The 14,746-nt window shown below is 41.3% G+C and overlaps 1 protein-coding gene across 2 annotated transcripts in view; it reads left to right on the top strand.

Annotated features, from left to right (window-relative positions):
* The window catches only part of LGI2 (leucine rich repeat LGI family member 2), a 61,026-nt gene that overhangs the window by 8,823 nt on the left and 37,457 nt on the right, over nt 1-14,746 (top strand). Inside the window, exon 3 of one of the 2 annotated variants that reach the window (XM_073646684.1) lies at nt 10,616-10,687. The exons of the other annotated variant lie outside the window; for it this stretch is intronic. Coding sequence (XP_073502785.1) covers nt 10,616-10,687 — 72 coding nt within the window. The remainder of the gene's footprint in view (nt 1-10,615; nt 10,688-14,746) is intronic. 2 annotated transcript variants of the gene reach the window in all.

A 14,746-nucleotide genomic window follows, 5' to 3' on the forward strand; every position in this document is an offset into this window, starting at 1 on the left:
TTCCTTTTTCTGCAGAGTCTGAACTCGTACCTAACTCCTGCTTGTTGTCTCTGCAAGTACTGTGTGAGTATCTGGCTCTGTCTTTCCCTTCCTGTCTGTTCCGTGTGTACAGAGCCCTGTCCTCCCTTCTCAGCCTTGTCTGCACTCTAGCTGTGCTTGCCTGTAACCCTCTGCCTGTATTGTTCCTGAGTCCCGGTGTGTACTGGGTCCTATCCCGCCTGTGTTCCTACCTGCTAGTGCCTCCCTGTCTGCACTCTAGCTGTGCTTGCCTTTACCCCCCTGCCTGCATACCCGCCTGCCTGCATACCAGTTGTGCCTGCCTATACCCTCCAGTCTGTGTGCCAGCCTACCAGCCTGTTCCTGTATTCCCCTGTGTGGGTCAACAGCCGTGTCCGGGGTCTGTCCTGGAGTAGCACCTGGTCCCTCTGCTCGGTTCCTCCTTGGTGCACTGGCGTCGTATGCCGTCGTGCGACCCTGGTCGGATCGGGTGAATACTTAGTCACGCCCCTCCAGGCATTCACTCTCCGGCACGGTCCAGTGGAATCACTACCAATCACACGCACACGCCGCTTAGCCCGGGCGTGTGCATAACACCTACGTTATGCTGCTGTCAGATGAGGTAGCAAAAACCTAATAACAGATTCCCTTTAAGAGACTATGACACTAGTACAGTGCATCAACTCCTTTTTTTTCTCTAAACAAGGCACATCCTTTCTAATCTATGGGTTTCTGAGCCGTAGTAGCCTGCTCTACAGTCAGTGCATATTCTTCAAATAATCATATTTTACACAAGTTTAACTTGACGAATAATTCACCATGTTGTCCACTACAAATTTTTATAATAAAATAGGACACCTGGTGATGTAGAAATAAATAAAATGTGTCCTCCATCTGCTTCTTCATTTCCTCTTGTAAGGCTATTTATGATAGTTGTAATGATTATTTTTGCAGCAAAGTGATATTTTACTGAAATGTAGCTGATGGAGGCAGAACACATCACAACATGGAGATTGCTAATGTCAGGACTGTTCCATTATGGGGTTGTCTGACGCAATCCCAGGACGGCACATAGAGATCTGCACATGGCTGACCACCACTGGCGGGACTGCAGATGGTCATTTTCTAGAATGCATTGTATCTAGCCCTTTGTTCATTTACCAATTTACTATTAATTTAGATGCAACCTTAGTGGTGAGACTAAAACCCCCCATACACTTTACATAGCCATCATTTGGCCGATCGTTCGGCTGGCAGCTATCTCGCCTGACTGTCCCATACACAGGAGAGCTCCCTCCTGTGATTTCAATGAGGGAGTCACTGCCAGATATCTCTGGTGACGGCTTATCTGTTCAAGAACAAATTGATCTGCAGACCGAAATTGGACATGCTAGATCCTCGTCTCGTCTAAAAATTATCTGTCATGGGCCCCCATACACATTAGACTTTTGGCAAACCCGCCGATGTTAGTCTAATGTGGATGGAGGCTTATATACACTTTAAAGGGGTTGTCCACTACTTTGACAACTCCACCACAATCAGCATGTTTGCCTGAGTAAAATAATAACACTTATACTCACCTCCGGTGCCGGTGCCATTCCGGGGGTGTTGGCACTTGCTCTCCCGGGGCTCACGTCGCATTGTTGTGTCACGCAATCCCTGTGGCCAATCCGCGCTGGCTTCACTCTTCCTGCCTTTGGATGAATCAGACATGAAGAGGAATTCAGAGCTGCGGCTGCTCTCTCACTTCCTCTTGATGTTTGATTCATCCAAAGGCGGGAGAGTGAAGCCAGCGTGGATTGGCCACAGGGATTGCGTGACACAACAATGCGACGTGAGCCCCGGGAGAGCCAGTGCTGACCCTGCTGGAACAGAGCTGACTTAGGAGGTCAGTATAGGTTTTTTGTTATTGTACTTGGGGCAAACATGCTGATTGAGACAGGGTTGTCTAAGCAGTGGACAACCCCTTTATAGGAGTTGACCAACAGAGTATAGTATATCCAATGTCAAACATTTGTACTGATTTGTAACTGTTTAATTACAGAATGTCCCATACCCGTTCACCTTAAAATGCAGGCAGCACTATTGCAAAGCCTCATGGACCAGATTTTAAAACTGTGAGAAAAGTTTCTTTAAAAAAAAAAAAAGGGCAGACCTGGAGAACAGAAGGCCCCTGGGCGAGGAAAGTGTATGTGCTCCTTGCTATCCTTCCTTGATGAGAGATTTCCATAGAGAAAATGCTAAACAAGCCACGTCCTTTTAATTCCGTTACTCTCTACGTATCTGACGTCTAATGTCAGTTATTTCATATCCTGAACCATTGACACGACTCAATTCTTGCAGCCTGCAGCTGCTACCAATGAATTTAATCATGGCTCTGTATACAGTGTGCTCTCTCTAGGGAAAGTTACAGGTAGACACAATTTTATCATCTCAAGATATTTATGAATCTCTAATAGTTGCAGGTTCTATTTCTGAGATCCCCAGAACAGGGCCCCATCTCCAGCTGCTGTGAATGGAGACATGAGAGTTTCAAAAACAGCTTAGCAAGGGCTTTGGAATTTGATAGAAAAACTGAGCTACAACCCTTATAAAAAATAAATTAATTATTATTTTGAACCAATTTGATTAATTAAAAAATGACACATTTTAAAGGGGGTCTATCAGCACAGAACAAGTAGGTGGGAATGAGCACTGGACTGTTCAGCCACACCAAGGGCACACCGAGTGCCTGTGCTTGGTTTGAACAGTCATTCTGTGCTGACAGACTCCCTTTAAGGTTTAGAAACATAAGCTACATATACAGTTGAAACCAGAAGTTTACATACACTATATAAAAAGACACATATGCATGTTTTTCTCAATATCTTACATGAAATCAGAAAAAAACTTTCCCATTTTAGGTCAATTAGGATTACCATAATTTTAAATATATGCCAAATGCCAGAATAATGAGAGAGAGAGAATGTTTTAAGGCATTTTTATTACTTACTACAAAGTCAAAAGTTTACATACATTTCATTAGTATTTGGTACCATTGCCCTTACACTGAATGACTTGGGTCAAACGTTTGGGATATCCTTCCACAAGCTTCTCACAATAGTTGGTTGGAATTTGGGCCCATTCCTCCTGACAAAACTGGTGTAACTGATCCAGGTTTCTAGGTCGCCTTGCTCGCATCTGCCTTTTCAGCTTTGCCTATAAATTTTCAATAGGATTGAGATCAGGCATTTGTGATGGCCACTCCAAAACAATGACTTTGTTATCCTTAAGCCACTTTATTATCATTTTGGCAGTATGCTTCTGGTCATTGTCCATTTGGAAGACCCATTTCCGCCCAAGCTTTAACTTCCTGGCTGATGTCTTGAGATGTTGCTTCAGTATTGCCACACAATCTTCTTTTCTCATGATGCCATCTATTTTGTGAAGTGCACCAAACCCTCCTGCAGCAAAACAACCCCACAACATGATGCTGCCACCCCCGGGTTTCACAGTTCCGATGTTGTTTTTAGGCTTCCAAGCGTCTCCCTTTTCCCTCCAAACGTATCGATGATTATTATGCCCTAGAAGTTACATTTTAGTTTCATCAGACCACAGGACATGTCTCCAAAAATGAAGGTATTTGTTCCTGTGTGCATTTGCAAACATTAATCTGGCTTTTTTATGTTTCTTTTGGAGTAATGGCTTCATCCTGGCAGAGTGGCCTTTCAGCCCATGTTGATACAGTACTCGTTTCACTGTGGTTATTGACACAATCTTACCAGCTTCCGCCATCATCTTCACAAGGTCTTTTGCTTTTGTCCTTGGGTTGATATGCACATGTCGGACCAAAGCACATTCATCTCTGGGACTCAGAACCGGCTTCTTTCCTGAGCCGTATGATGGCTGGACATTCACATCTTGTTTGTACTTGCATATAATTGTTTGTACAGATGAACAAGGCACCTTCAGGTATCTTGAAATTGTACCCAAGGATGAGACAGACTTGTGCAGGTCCAGAATTCTCTTCGTGATATCTTGGCTGATTTCTTTAGACTCCCATGATGCTACACAAAGAAGCAGTGTTTTTCAGGTGTGCATTAAAATACATCCACCGTTGTGTCTCTAATTAACTCAGATGTTGCCAAAAACCTATCAGAAGCTTCCAAACACATGACATCATCATATGGGCAGTCCAGAATTGTATAAAGGAATAGTAATCTTAGTGTATGTAAACTTTTGACTTTGCAGTAAGTAATAAAAATGCCATAAAACATACTCTCTCTCTCTCTCATTATTCTGGTATTTGGCAAATATTAAAAATTATGGTAATCCTAATTGACCTAAAATGGGAAAGGTTTATTCTGATTTCATGTCAGATATTATGAAAAACATGCATATGTGTCTTTTTATATAGTATATGTAAACTTCTGATTTCATCTGTATGTTATGTCCTCCCCAGGTCGAAAATACAATATAATACTGTGATTTTACATGATTGTACCAGTGAAAATACAGTAAATTACTTGGTTGTAAATGTTGTCTAATATATGAGGGACGCAGTCATTTCCCAATAACCTACACAGTTCATTTATTATTAATCCTAAATGGTACATCTAAAAAAATAATCTCCTGTAAAGAATGGTATTTTTGCTGTAATTATTTCTTTGGAACCTTTATAACCCTAATTCCGCCCTCTTAATGGTATTTTTCACATTGTTAATATACATTAGATGCTTTTTCAGACTTGGCATTTGCAGGAATCAGCAGTTAACATTTAATACACCTCCTTGCAGAAAAGCTCTGTATTATACTTAGAGTAGACCTCATTAATCAATGCTAAATCAACGCTTGGAAAATGTACGTGTGCACTAAATGCATTCTTCATGCAAAGTATATAGCTGGGATTTATTACGAATTGAGGGCGAGCGGATTACAATTTTTTATTTTCTCAGCTATTTCTTATATATATTGTACTCTTCAAAGAGTTAAGCCTAATGCAGAAATCTTATTAAAGTGAATTGTATAAAACTAGCCGCTAATAATATTCTCTCATAAGTATGTACATTTTCAAAGAGGTTCTTAAAACTGTGAAATAAAGTAATCACAGGGGAAGACTTTTTTTTCTGAATATACTGTCAGTAATCCCAATGAAGAACATGTCAGTCCATCTCTCTCCAGGTTGACAAGACTGCATTTGGTGCGCACTATGTTGTATATCTACTGTAATTAAGGAGATTTTATGTTTTAAGTAAAAAAGTATGTAATCTGTGGCTTATATACCGTCCTGTTCGAAAGTTTTAAGCAGGTGTGGTAAAGTGCTGCAAAGTTAGAATGCTTTCAAAAAAAGAAGTGTTAATAGTTTATTTTTATTAATTAACAAAAAAGCAAAGTGAATGAACAAAAGAGAAATCTAAATCAATATTTGGAGTATCCAACCTTTGTCTTCATGACATCAGTTCCTCTAGATACACTTGCACACAATTTTTGAAGGAACTCAGCAGAAGGATTTTTCCAAACATCTTGGAGAACTAACTACAGATCTTCTGTGGATGTCGCTTGTGCAAATCCTTCTGTCTCTTCTTGTAATCCTTACAAACTTTACATAATTTAAAATAAACTTTAAATGATTTAAATAAAAATGTTGTACTATTTGTCTTCTGCAGCTTGCATGCATTACAATGCACCGCAAACTGCCTAATCCTTGTCTGTTAAATCTGTTAGATGTCTCCCTGTCAGTTAGGTCTCTTGTCCCCCTCTCTCTCTTACCCTGAACACCCATCTAAGATCAAATGAAATCAGATTTGAGCTTAGATTAGTTCAGAAGAAGAGAGAAAGGGGCTAGAAACTGAGTCGTCAGAGAGACGTTTGATGGATTTAACCCAACAGAACTGAGCAGCTTGCTGTGTATTGTGATGCATGCAAGCCGCAGAAGACAAATAGTACAATTGCAAATAAATTTGAATGCATAAAATACATACAATGCAGCTCGGGTGGTAAGTGCTGCACTACTCACTGCGGTCACGGCTGTGCTCTCCCCAGTCGCGGGCTGTCTCGCTGAGCTGCCTTTTGTAGCTGGTGGTAAGTCTCCACTCCAAGTTGCTATAGGGAGATGCGGCCACTTTCTGCAGGCGTTTCACACCATCGTGTCCTGCAAAGGTGAGATTCTCTGGCCTATCCCCAAGCAGCAAGGGGTTTATTTGGCAGCTCCTCCACCATTCCTCATGTGATCTAGGTGCTAGTTCAGTTCTTGTCAAGTTTCCTGCAAGGTGCTTTCTCATATTGTCTCTCCTATGTTCTGTCCCAGCGTGCCTACTCATTTATCTTGACCGCTCGCCTCCTGACCTCGACTACGTATATTGAACCTGTGCTGCCTGCCCAGACCTCGGATTTTCTGACCACGTGTTTGACTCTGTCCACCTGTACCTCATACCTATTTCTCTAATCCTCTGGTCAGCTGCTGCTGACTTGGGGACTGCCCTAGAGTGGTACCTGGTGACTAGCCTAGCCTCACCATCAGAGGCGCTAGTGAATACCTGGGAGTCATTTAGTCAAACCCCTCCAGGGTAATCTCGGCCAGTGGCGCAGTGGGTCCACACCCTCCAGCATTACATAAAGCATGAGTACATACATGTATATATATGATATATGACATACATTTTTACATAAAGTAAACCTATCACCTCCAAAAATGCTACTTCCCTACAATTATAGGGTTATTACTGTCTGGCAGCCACCGGCTTTCAGTCATGGGGGCGTCCAAGGAGCATCTTTAGTCACTGCTCGCTACACTGTGAGCGATGACTATAAGCAAGGCCCAGCACCAGTGGACTGTCAATGTGACGTCGCGTGCTTCCATCCACGCTCACAGTATAGTGAGCGGTGACTGTGGCCGCTCCGTGCACGCCCCTATGACTGAAAGCCAGCAGTTTCTGGGAGGAAATTTCATTATCTCCCAATGGCTACACTTTCAGTAAGGCAACCGGACAGCATTGTAAGGCTATTTACCTGCAGATTAACCCTATATGATTTAGGGGTTCAAAACAATGTGACAGGTTCCCTTTAAGCCAACTGTAAATTAGTTCATTTCCTAAAGTTCTGTACATACAGTGCAATTTTTTTAGAAGATTATGCAAAGATTTCCATAGTCTTTAACGTCTGTTTCTCGTTATGTACTGTAACCTCATTCTGCCTCCTGTTCAACCAAGTGTTAGGCTAGGACATGCTCACAAATACCAGTAAAGCGTATCCCTGGTCTCTTTTCCTATGTGGTTTATGAATGAGGTTTCTACTTCTCAGTGCTACATTGACCAGGAACTTCAAGCTGTGTCGTTGGGTGAGAGAAGGGAAGAATCTTTTTTTTTCCTATAGGTTTACTCAGTGTAATTCTGTAGAAAAGGCACTTTATGAAAACACTTAAGTTTAACGGTGTAGAGTAAATTTTGTGTATTAAATCCGTAAAAAAAAACAATTATAGATGAGTTGATGGAAAAAAATAACTAAAAAAAAAAAATAATGCAATTTTTCTTCCTGTTTAAAAGGCTATCTGACCTATTCTATAGTATGTCTTTTCCTTATGAAATGTATGCCTGTTTTTTTTTCTCATGCATTTTTAAAACTGCTATAACTTTGCATGTACTGATTTTAGCTTTTTTTAGTATAATTATTATTGCTATTATTATTATCCTTTTTGTTTGCTTTTATTCATATTTTATTTTAAGAACCTTTAAGGACTCAAATGCCAGTGCTTATTTTGGGAACCACATGACCACTACACACCCTATATATAAAAAAGATTTGACTATATTAATGCTGCACGCTCTACACAATGAGCAGACTCCATTGAAATAGTGGTGCGGTCACCCCAAGTTTTCTCTGAGATGACTGCACCAACTCACTTACCTCGTAATTTAGGAAAATGGGGTGCAGCAAGTCACCAGGAGCAACACCATAAAATGGGGTGCAGCAAGTCACCAGGAGCAACACCATAAAATGGGGTGCAGCAAGTCACCAGGAGCAACACCATAAAATGGGGTGCAGCAAGTCACCAGGAGCAACACCATAAAATGGGGTGCAGCAAGTCACCAGGAGCAACTCCATAAATAGATTTTCAGGCATGTCTCCATTGATCCACTAAGAAATCTTTTAGGAGTGTTCTATGCTGTTTAGCAATGTAGATTGCACACTTTCTTTTCACATTAGACAAAGTAGGAGAAGACCTAAAATTACTGCAGCCCTCTACTTCCTCTAGGGTAAAAACGCATGGCTAGATAAAAAGTGAGAGATACACAGATAAAACAAATTGATTATTTTACCAAAACAGAGAATTACAATTCTGAAACTAGGAAACCATAAACTGTTCTTAAAGAGGGAACTTACTAATTAATAAAGTCACTAGATCACGGCAGCAGACTCGGACGAGACTCGCCAATGCAAGTCAATGGGTGTGCTGAAAAAAATCCCATGGCACACGGTCCATGAGTGCGCTGTCCAATTTTTACACACCCATCTCCTAGAAAATCTGACATTTCATCAGCCGAGTACAGTAAATTCATAGCGTGACCCTTCAGAATAGAATAGATATATATATATATATACATAGAATAGATACATAGAAAGATGTCATTGACATATTTAATTAGTGCAGTGCGTGTGTAGTTTAAAGGGATTGTCCACTACTATTAATAATTGGCCAATCTATTTTTATGTTGAAAAGAAGTTTCTTTGTAAATACCTTGCGTTGCAGTTACTGCCTGTGAGCGGCGCTATCGGTGGCCTCTCACAGGCATCACGTGACCCCCAGCTGCAGCTGGCTCTGACATCCGCTGATGTCATGTTATAGTTCCGGATGCAGCTGGGGGTCTCTCTCTGCTGCGTTCCACGATGGATTCTGGGCTGTGGGTGGGGTTACCCCCCAGTCACATCCACCGCGGGGGGGCATCCACCGCGCGCTCTCCATCTCCCCATTCATTGGGAAAGCACACGGTGGATGCTGGGTGTGACGCGTGGGGTAACCCCGCCCACAGCCCAGCATCCACCGAGAGGACCGCGTCATTGATGTCACACCTCACTTTATGTGACATCAGCGGGGGAGTCACGTGATGCCTGTGAGAGGCCAGTGATATTACAAAGATACTTCTTTTCAACATAAAAATAGATTGACCAATTATTAATAGTAGTGGACAACCCCTTTAATGTTCATGTATTTAGCTAATAATTCAATAAATTAAAAAAAATGGCGGGTGGTCCCCTCGAATTTTTAATAACCAGCTGAGGGAAAGTTGACAGCTGGGGGCTGATGTTTACAGCCTGGGAGGGGGGTAATAAACATGGAGCATCACAGGCTATTAAAATAAGCTCACAGCTGTATACTTAGTCTTTACAGGTCATTCAAATGGAGGACCCCCCCAAAATAATGATGTGGGGCCCCACCCTATAATTAATAACCAGCAAAGGCTAGGCAGAGAGCTGCGGGCTGATATTAATAGGCTAGGAAGGGGCCATGTATATTAGCCCAGACTAAGAACATCAGCTCTCAGCCGCCCCACAGTCAAATTGTAAAAAATATACAGACAGAATAAAGTCCTTTAATTGAAAGAAAGACACAGACTCCTTTATTTTAAATAAACACTCCCCACCCTCTTTTACCCATTTATTTTGTATGGGTACACCTAAATTAAATGGGAATGGTTGGTGATATCAACTTCCTGTTTGTGGCACATTAGTATATGGGAGGGGGGAAACTTTTCCAGATGGGTGGTGACCATGGTGGCCATTTTGAAGTCGGCCATTTTGGATCCAACTTTATTTTTTTCAATGGGAAGAGGGTCATGTGACACATCAAACTTATTGAGAATTTCATAAGAAAAACAATGGTGTGCTTGGTTTTAACGTAACTTTATTCTTTCATGAGTTTTTTACAAGTTTATGACCACTTCTAAAATGTGTTCAAAGTGCTGCCCATTGTGTTGGATTGTCAATGCAACCCTCTTCTCCCACTCTTGACGCACTGATAGCAACACTGCAGAAGAAATGCTCACACAGGCTTCCAGTATCTGTTGTTTCATAAACATGGTCATAAACTTGTAAAAAACTCATGAAAGAATAAAGTTACGTTAAAACCAAGCACACCATTGTTTTTCTTATGAAATTCTCAATAGGTTTGATGTGTTCCCATTGAAAAAAATAAAGTTGGATGCAAAATGGCCGACTTCAAAATGGCCGCAATGGTCACCACCCATCTGGAAAAGTTTCACCCCTCCCATATACTAATGAGCCACAAACAGGAAGTTGATATCACCAACCATTCCCATTTAATTTTGGTGTATCCATATAAATGGCCCACCCTGTACATAAGAGCTCACCAATACATTTTTTCCAGTTCTGAAGGTTTTCTTAAGATCACATTTAAAATGCAGAGTGCCCTGTCGTATGGGAAGACGAGGCTATGAAGTTTTTAGCTAAACAGCTTCCTAAAAGCATTAGTGAGTCCTCCTGACGCAGCGCAGGTTGACTCAGCAGAGAAAGGCAGAATATTGCACTTCTCAGTGCTTTGCAAGAGCAGTCAATAAATTCTGCTTGACTAATTCTGAGCACCATAAAGTCTGGTTCGCTTCTAACCTGCTGTCTTCATTTTCAGCTTGCTGAATTCTAACTCATTTACTGTCATTCGAGACGATGCCTTTGCTGGTCTCTTTCACCTTGAATACCTGTAAGTGCTCCACTTAATGTCATATTTTTGATTCTGTTCTTCTTCATCTTTTGGCATGTGCAATTGTATGAGCAAGTATTCATATGAATTTATGACCTACTTAAACCTTGGAGGACCTTAAATTTATTCAATCAATTTTTTTCCAGTTTAAAACTATGGGACATATATGTGCCTTGGTCCTCAAAGGGTTTTTAAAGGGGCTGCAAACATAAATACGAAAAAAATAATTCAATTAGTGCTTTTTGAGTTCATTTAATTTTTATTTGAAGTCCAATTTTTTTTTTTATATACCTTGAAATTAAGCCCTACCCCATGGAATGAAGCCCTACCTACATGACATCTGAGAGCTACATGGATCCCGCTTGTGAGGTGCCTGTCGGTCACTACTATTCAGTTTTAGGGTCCACTCACTAAGCCATATATTCTCTCATGCAAGAGAATCGGGCCAATTATGCTAATGACACTCAGCTCAAACTCTATCAGAGCTTCAACTGAGTGTGATCCGATTCTCTCGCAGCACAGGTGTAAAGATGGAGAACTTAATTTCTCTATCTTCTCCATAGTCTCTGTGAGTTTTCATCGGACTGCACTTGGATGACATCTGAGTGCAGTCCAATGTTTTACGTGCACCCGTAGACTTGTATGGGTGCACATGGTCTGAATATCGAATGAGATTATTTTCTCATGCCAATAATCACAGATCTGCACTGTCCCATAGTATAACATAGGGCCGAGTGCTATCCGATAAAACATCACTTATCACTCGGCCGTGTTATACGACAGTGTGAGCGAGCCCTTAGAGTCAAGGAATATTTACATGCAGATGATGATATTACTCTCCAAGTGTATATTTTTTTAGGCGAGTTCATAGTAAATGCTTTGCCTTTTTGACATGTGATCAACTAAAGAACAAGAAAGATTTAGGACCTCCGCTATAGAGAAACGGAAAATAGTTTGGAGAACTTGCATGTCCTTTTTTATTTATTATGAGAAAATCATAAAAGATCCCGTTTTTTCACCATGCTGTGACTTTCTGCTGAGGGAGAGGGAGAGAGCTGCCCTATTCAGAGTCTGTAATAAGACCTGCTGACAAAAGTGTTGAAGATACAGTCTAATGTGAATTAACAATGAAAAAAATGTTAATTTTACAAATGGGTTGTATTTTTTTTTAATACAAACTTTTTTGTGTTTACAGCTCCTTTAAAGGGAATCTGTCATCAGGTTTTTGCCACCTAATCTGAGAGCAGCATAATGTAGGGTTAGAGGCACTGATTCCAGTAATGTGTCACTTACTGGGCTGCTTAGTGTTGTTTTGATAAAATCATTGATTTGTCAGAAGGTAATTATCACTAGATGACTAGTAAATCTGCTGCCAGGTAGCCAAGCATATTAATGAGTTCTGTAGGACCCCACCCCCATCACTGATCAGTAGATTTCTGTGTACACTGAGCATGGGCAGGAAGCTGCCAATCAGTGGTGTGGGTTGGGCTATACAGAGCTCAGCATTCAGAGAGCTGCTAGATCTGCAGCAGATAAAATGGTGATTTTATCAAAATGACAACAAGCAGCTGAAAAAGTGACACATCGCTGGAATCAGTGTATCTGCCCGTATATTGTGCTGCTCTCAGATGGGGCAGCACAAACCTGGTGGCGGAGTCCCTTTAAAATGTTATAAAGGGAGGGTTTTTACTGCATTTTTCTCACTTTTGGGTAGACAGCTGCTTCCCACCAAGGAGACATAAACTGAACACTTAACCAAAGCTTCCCCCAAAGCCCTCCATCTCAGTTGAGAGGAACCTGAGAACTGATTCTAAACAAGTACTTCTATTCTTATCTGCCCAAGAGAGAGAAAAATTCCATTTTTTTTATTTTTATTTTCTATTTTCGCTGTGCAAAGTGAATTGCCGCAAATGCAAAGCAGATGTTATCAGAAGCTAAATAACAGGCACCCTTTCACAAAAAATGAAAATGCTACCCAAAAGCTGCCAGTGATCCCAGGAACTGCTCTGGAATCTGAGAACCAAGCTCTATATAGAACCGTGCTGTTCTTGCCTTTATAAAGCAGTCCCAAAGGCAACCAGTGGAGAAGGGGTTAAGCATGTGCACCTGCTCTCCATTCAGGATGGTGCTCAGCAGAGCCGGTTTTGGGCTTCCAGGGCCCTGTTCTCAGGATAGCTGGGGGTCCCAGCAGTATGACTAACGATTAGTAAGTTATCCCTATCTTAACTTTTATCTTGGGAATAACCCTTTAAAGAGTCTCTTTAATGAAAGACAACCCCTTTACTTGATGATTGCCTCTAAGGTTTAGCTTCTAAGACCATGCTCCCTGATGACATTAACATTTCAGTATAGAGTTAGAAAAGTAACTGACCGAAGAAAGAAAACCAAAAAATATGTTAAATACTACTTAAAGGGGTTGTCCACTACTTGGACAACCCAGTGTCTGACAGCTTATTTGCCCCTAGTAAAATAACAACACTTATACTCACCTCTGGTGCCTTTCCAGTGGTGTCAGCACTTGCACTCCCGGGGATTGTGTGACATTTTTATGTCATGCAATCATTGCGGCTTCAATCTTCCCACCTTCAGATGTATCAGACATCAAGAGGATGTCAAAGCTCACTTCCTCTTGATGTCTGATTCATCCAAAGGTGGGAAGAGTGAAGCCATCGAGTGTTGAGTGACACTATTGCTCGAATTGCGCTGGCATCGGAGGTGAGTATAAATGTTGTTATCTTACTGAAGGGCAACCATGCTGATTGTCGGAGTGGTGGACAACCCCTTTAAAATAGAAAAGAATTTCAAAATTAAATAGCTTATAACTGTGAAAGTAAAGCTCCCCCTTAGGAGATTTTTGAAGAATGTAGTGAGGAAATGCACAGGTTACGTATGCCGGTCTAGTAGAAGGTACAAATGCCCATGTTTGTTCTGCATGTGGCAGAAAAAAAATCAGCACAGATTTATAGGTGCATGACTTTACTATGCAATTATCAAGGGTGTGTCTCCCTCATATGACACGTGCACCCATGTATCCCTTACATGACAGGGGATGTTTGTTTTCACAAGAAATAAACATGAAGGTTTCTATTCAAACTTTAAAATTCTTCAAGTTGTACCCGTTGGGTAGGTGATAATTTAGAATCTTGGTGCAATCCCATGAGGGGGGGTTAAATTAAAATAAATGAGAGACAATGGTGGCCTGTTGCAATTAAACATCTCCAAGTCTAGGCAGGAACATTTGCGTGATTGCTGCAGCCAGTGATTGCCTGCAGCGGTCTCATACTCATCCGGTCAGAGGAAAAAGAATAAAGAGGACCAGTAGTGGATCAGTAAGGTGAGTATGTCTTGTTTTTTTACTTAATTTTTCAGAGTAAAAAATCCTGGGTGGACACCCCATTTATGCAGGGTGTCTGCCCCGGAATTTTGTATCCTAAAAAATAAATGAAAGCTTAGCAATAATAAACTCTTCCTACACAAAAAGGCAATCCACTCAGAGAGAAATATTGCACAAGTAAAGGGTGCTGCAAAAACAACAATCATGCCAGGGAAGAGTTGGCTGTAATGGGCTACAAAGGATCCAAGGATCATCGGGAATCTGAAGGTAAGCGCATCACTGGATCACCAGGACACAAGCAAAAACTGATGATTTAAGACGTTGTCATGTAACAATCAAATGTAAGGAATGGATAGGAGGATGCTGGTGGAAGTGCTCTGTCCATAGCAGCAAAAACATGTTTGATGGTCAGAAGTAGCACTGGCACCATTGTGCATGTATCACCAATGCAGCTGGGGCTATATGGGTGCACTTTTGTGCAAAAAGATCTCTCGGTAGTCATTATGCTATTGCATGGATTGTGTATAGAATTGCTAAAAAAAAATCCTTCCAGCTCTGCCTACTCTTCAGTTGGGTGTCTTAACTGTCTTAAAGACAAGTGCCCAGTGCTTCATACTGCCCAAGTGACGGGCGGGCTACCTAATTGCAGATAGCTAAAGGCTGCAGTGTCTCAGAAAAATGACTGATAAGAAGTAAAAAATTGTAACACCTGTCTTTCTTCTTAG

Source organism: Phyllobates terribilis, unplaced genomic scaffold (assembly GCF_046119375.1).
Source record: "Phyllobates terribilis strain yellow unplaced genomic scaffold, ASM4611937v1 Scaffold_1__5_contigs__length_1240528914, whole genome shotgun sequence".
Classification (NCBI taxonomy): Eukaryota; Metazoa; Chordata; class Amphibia; order Anura; family Dendrobatidae; genus Phyllobates; species Phyllobates terribilis.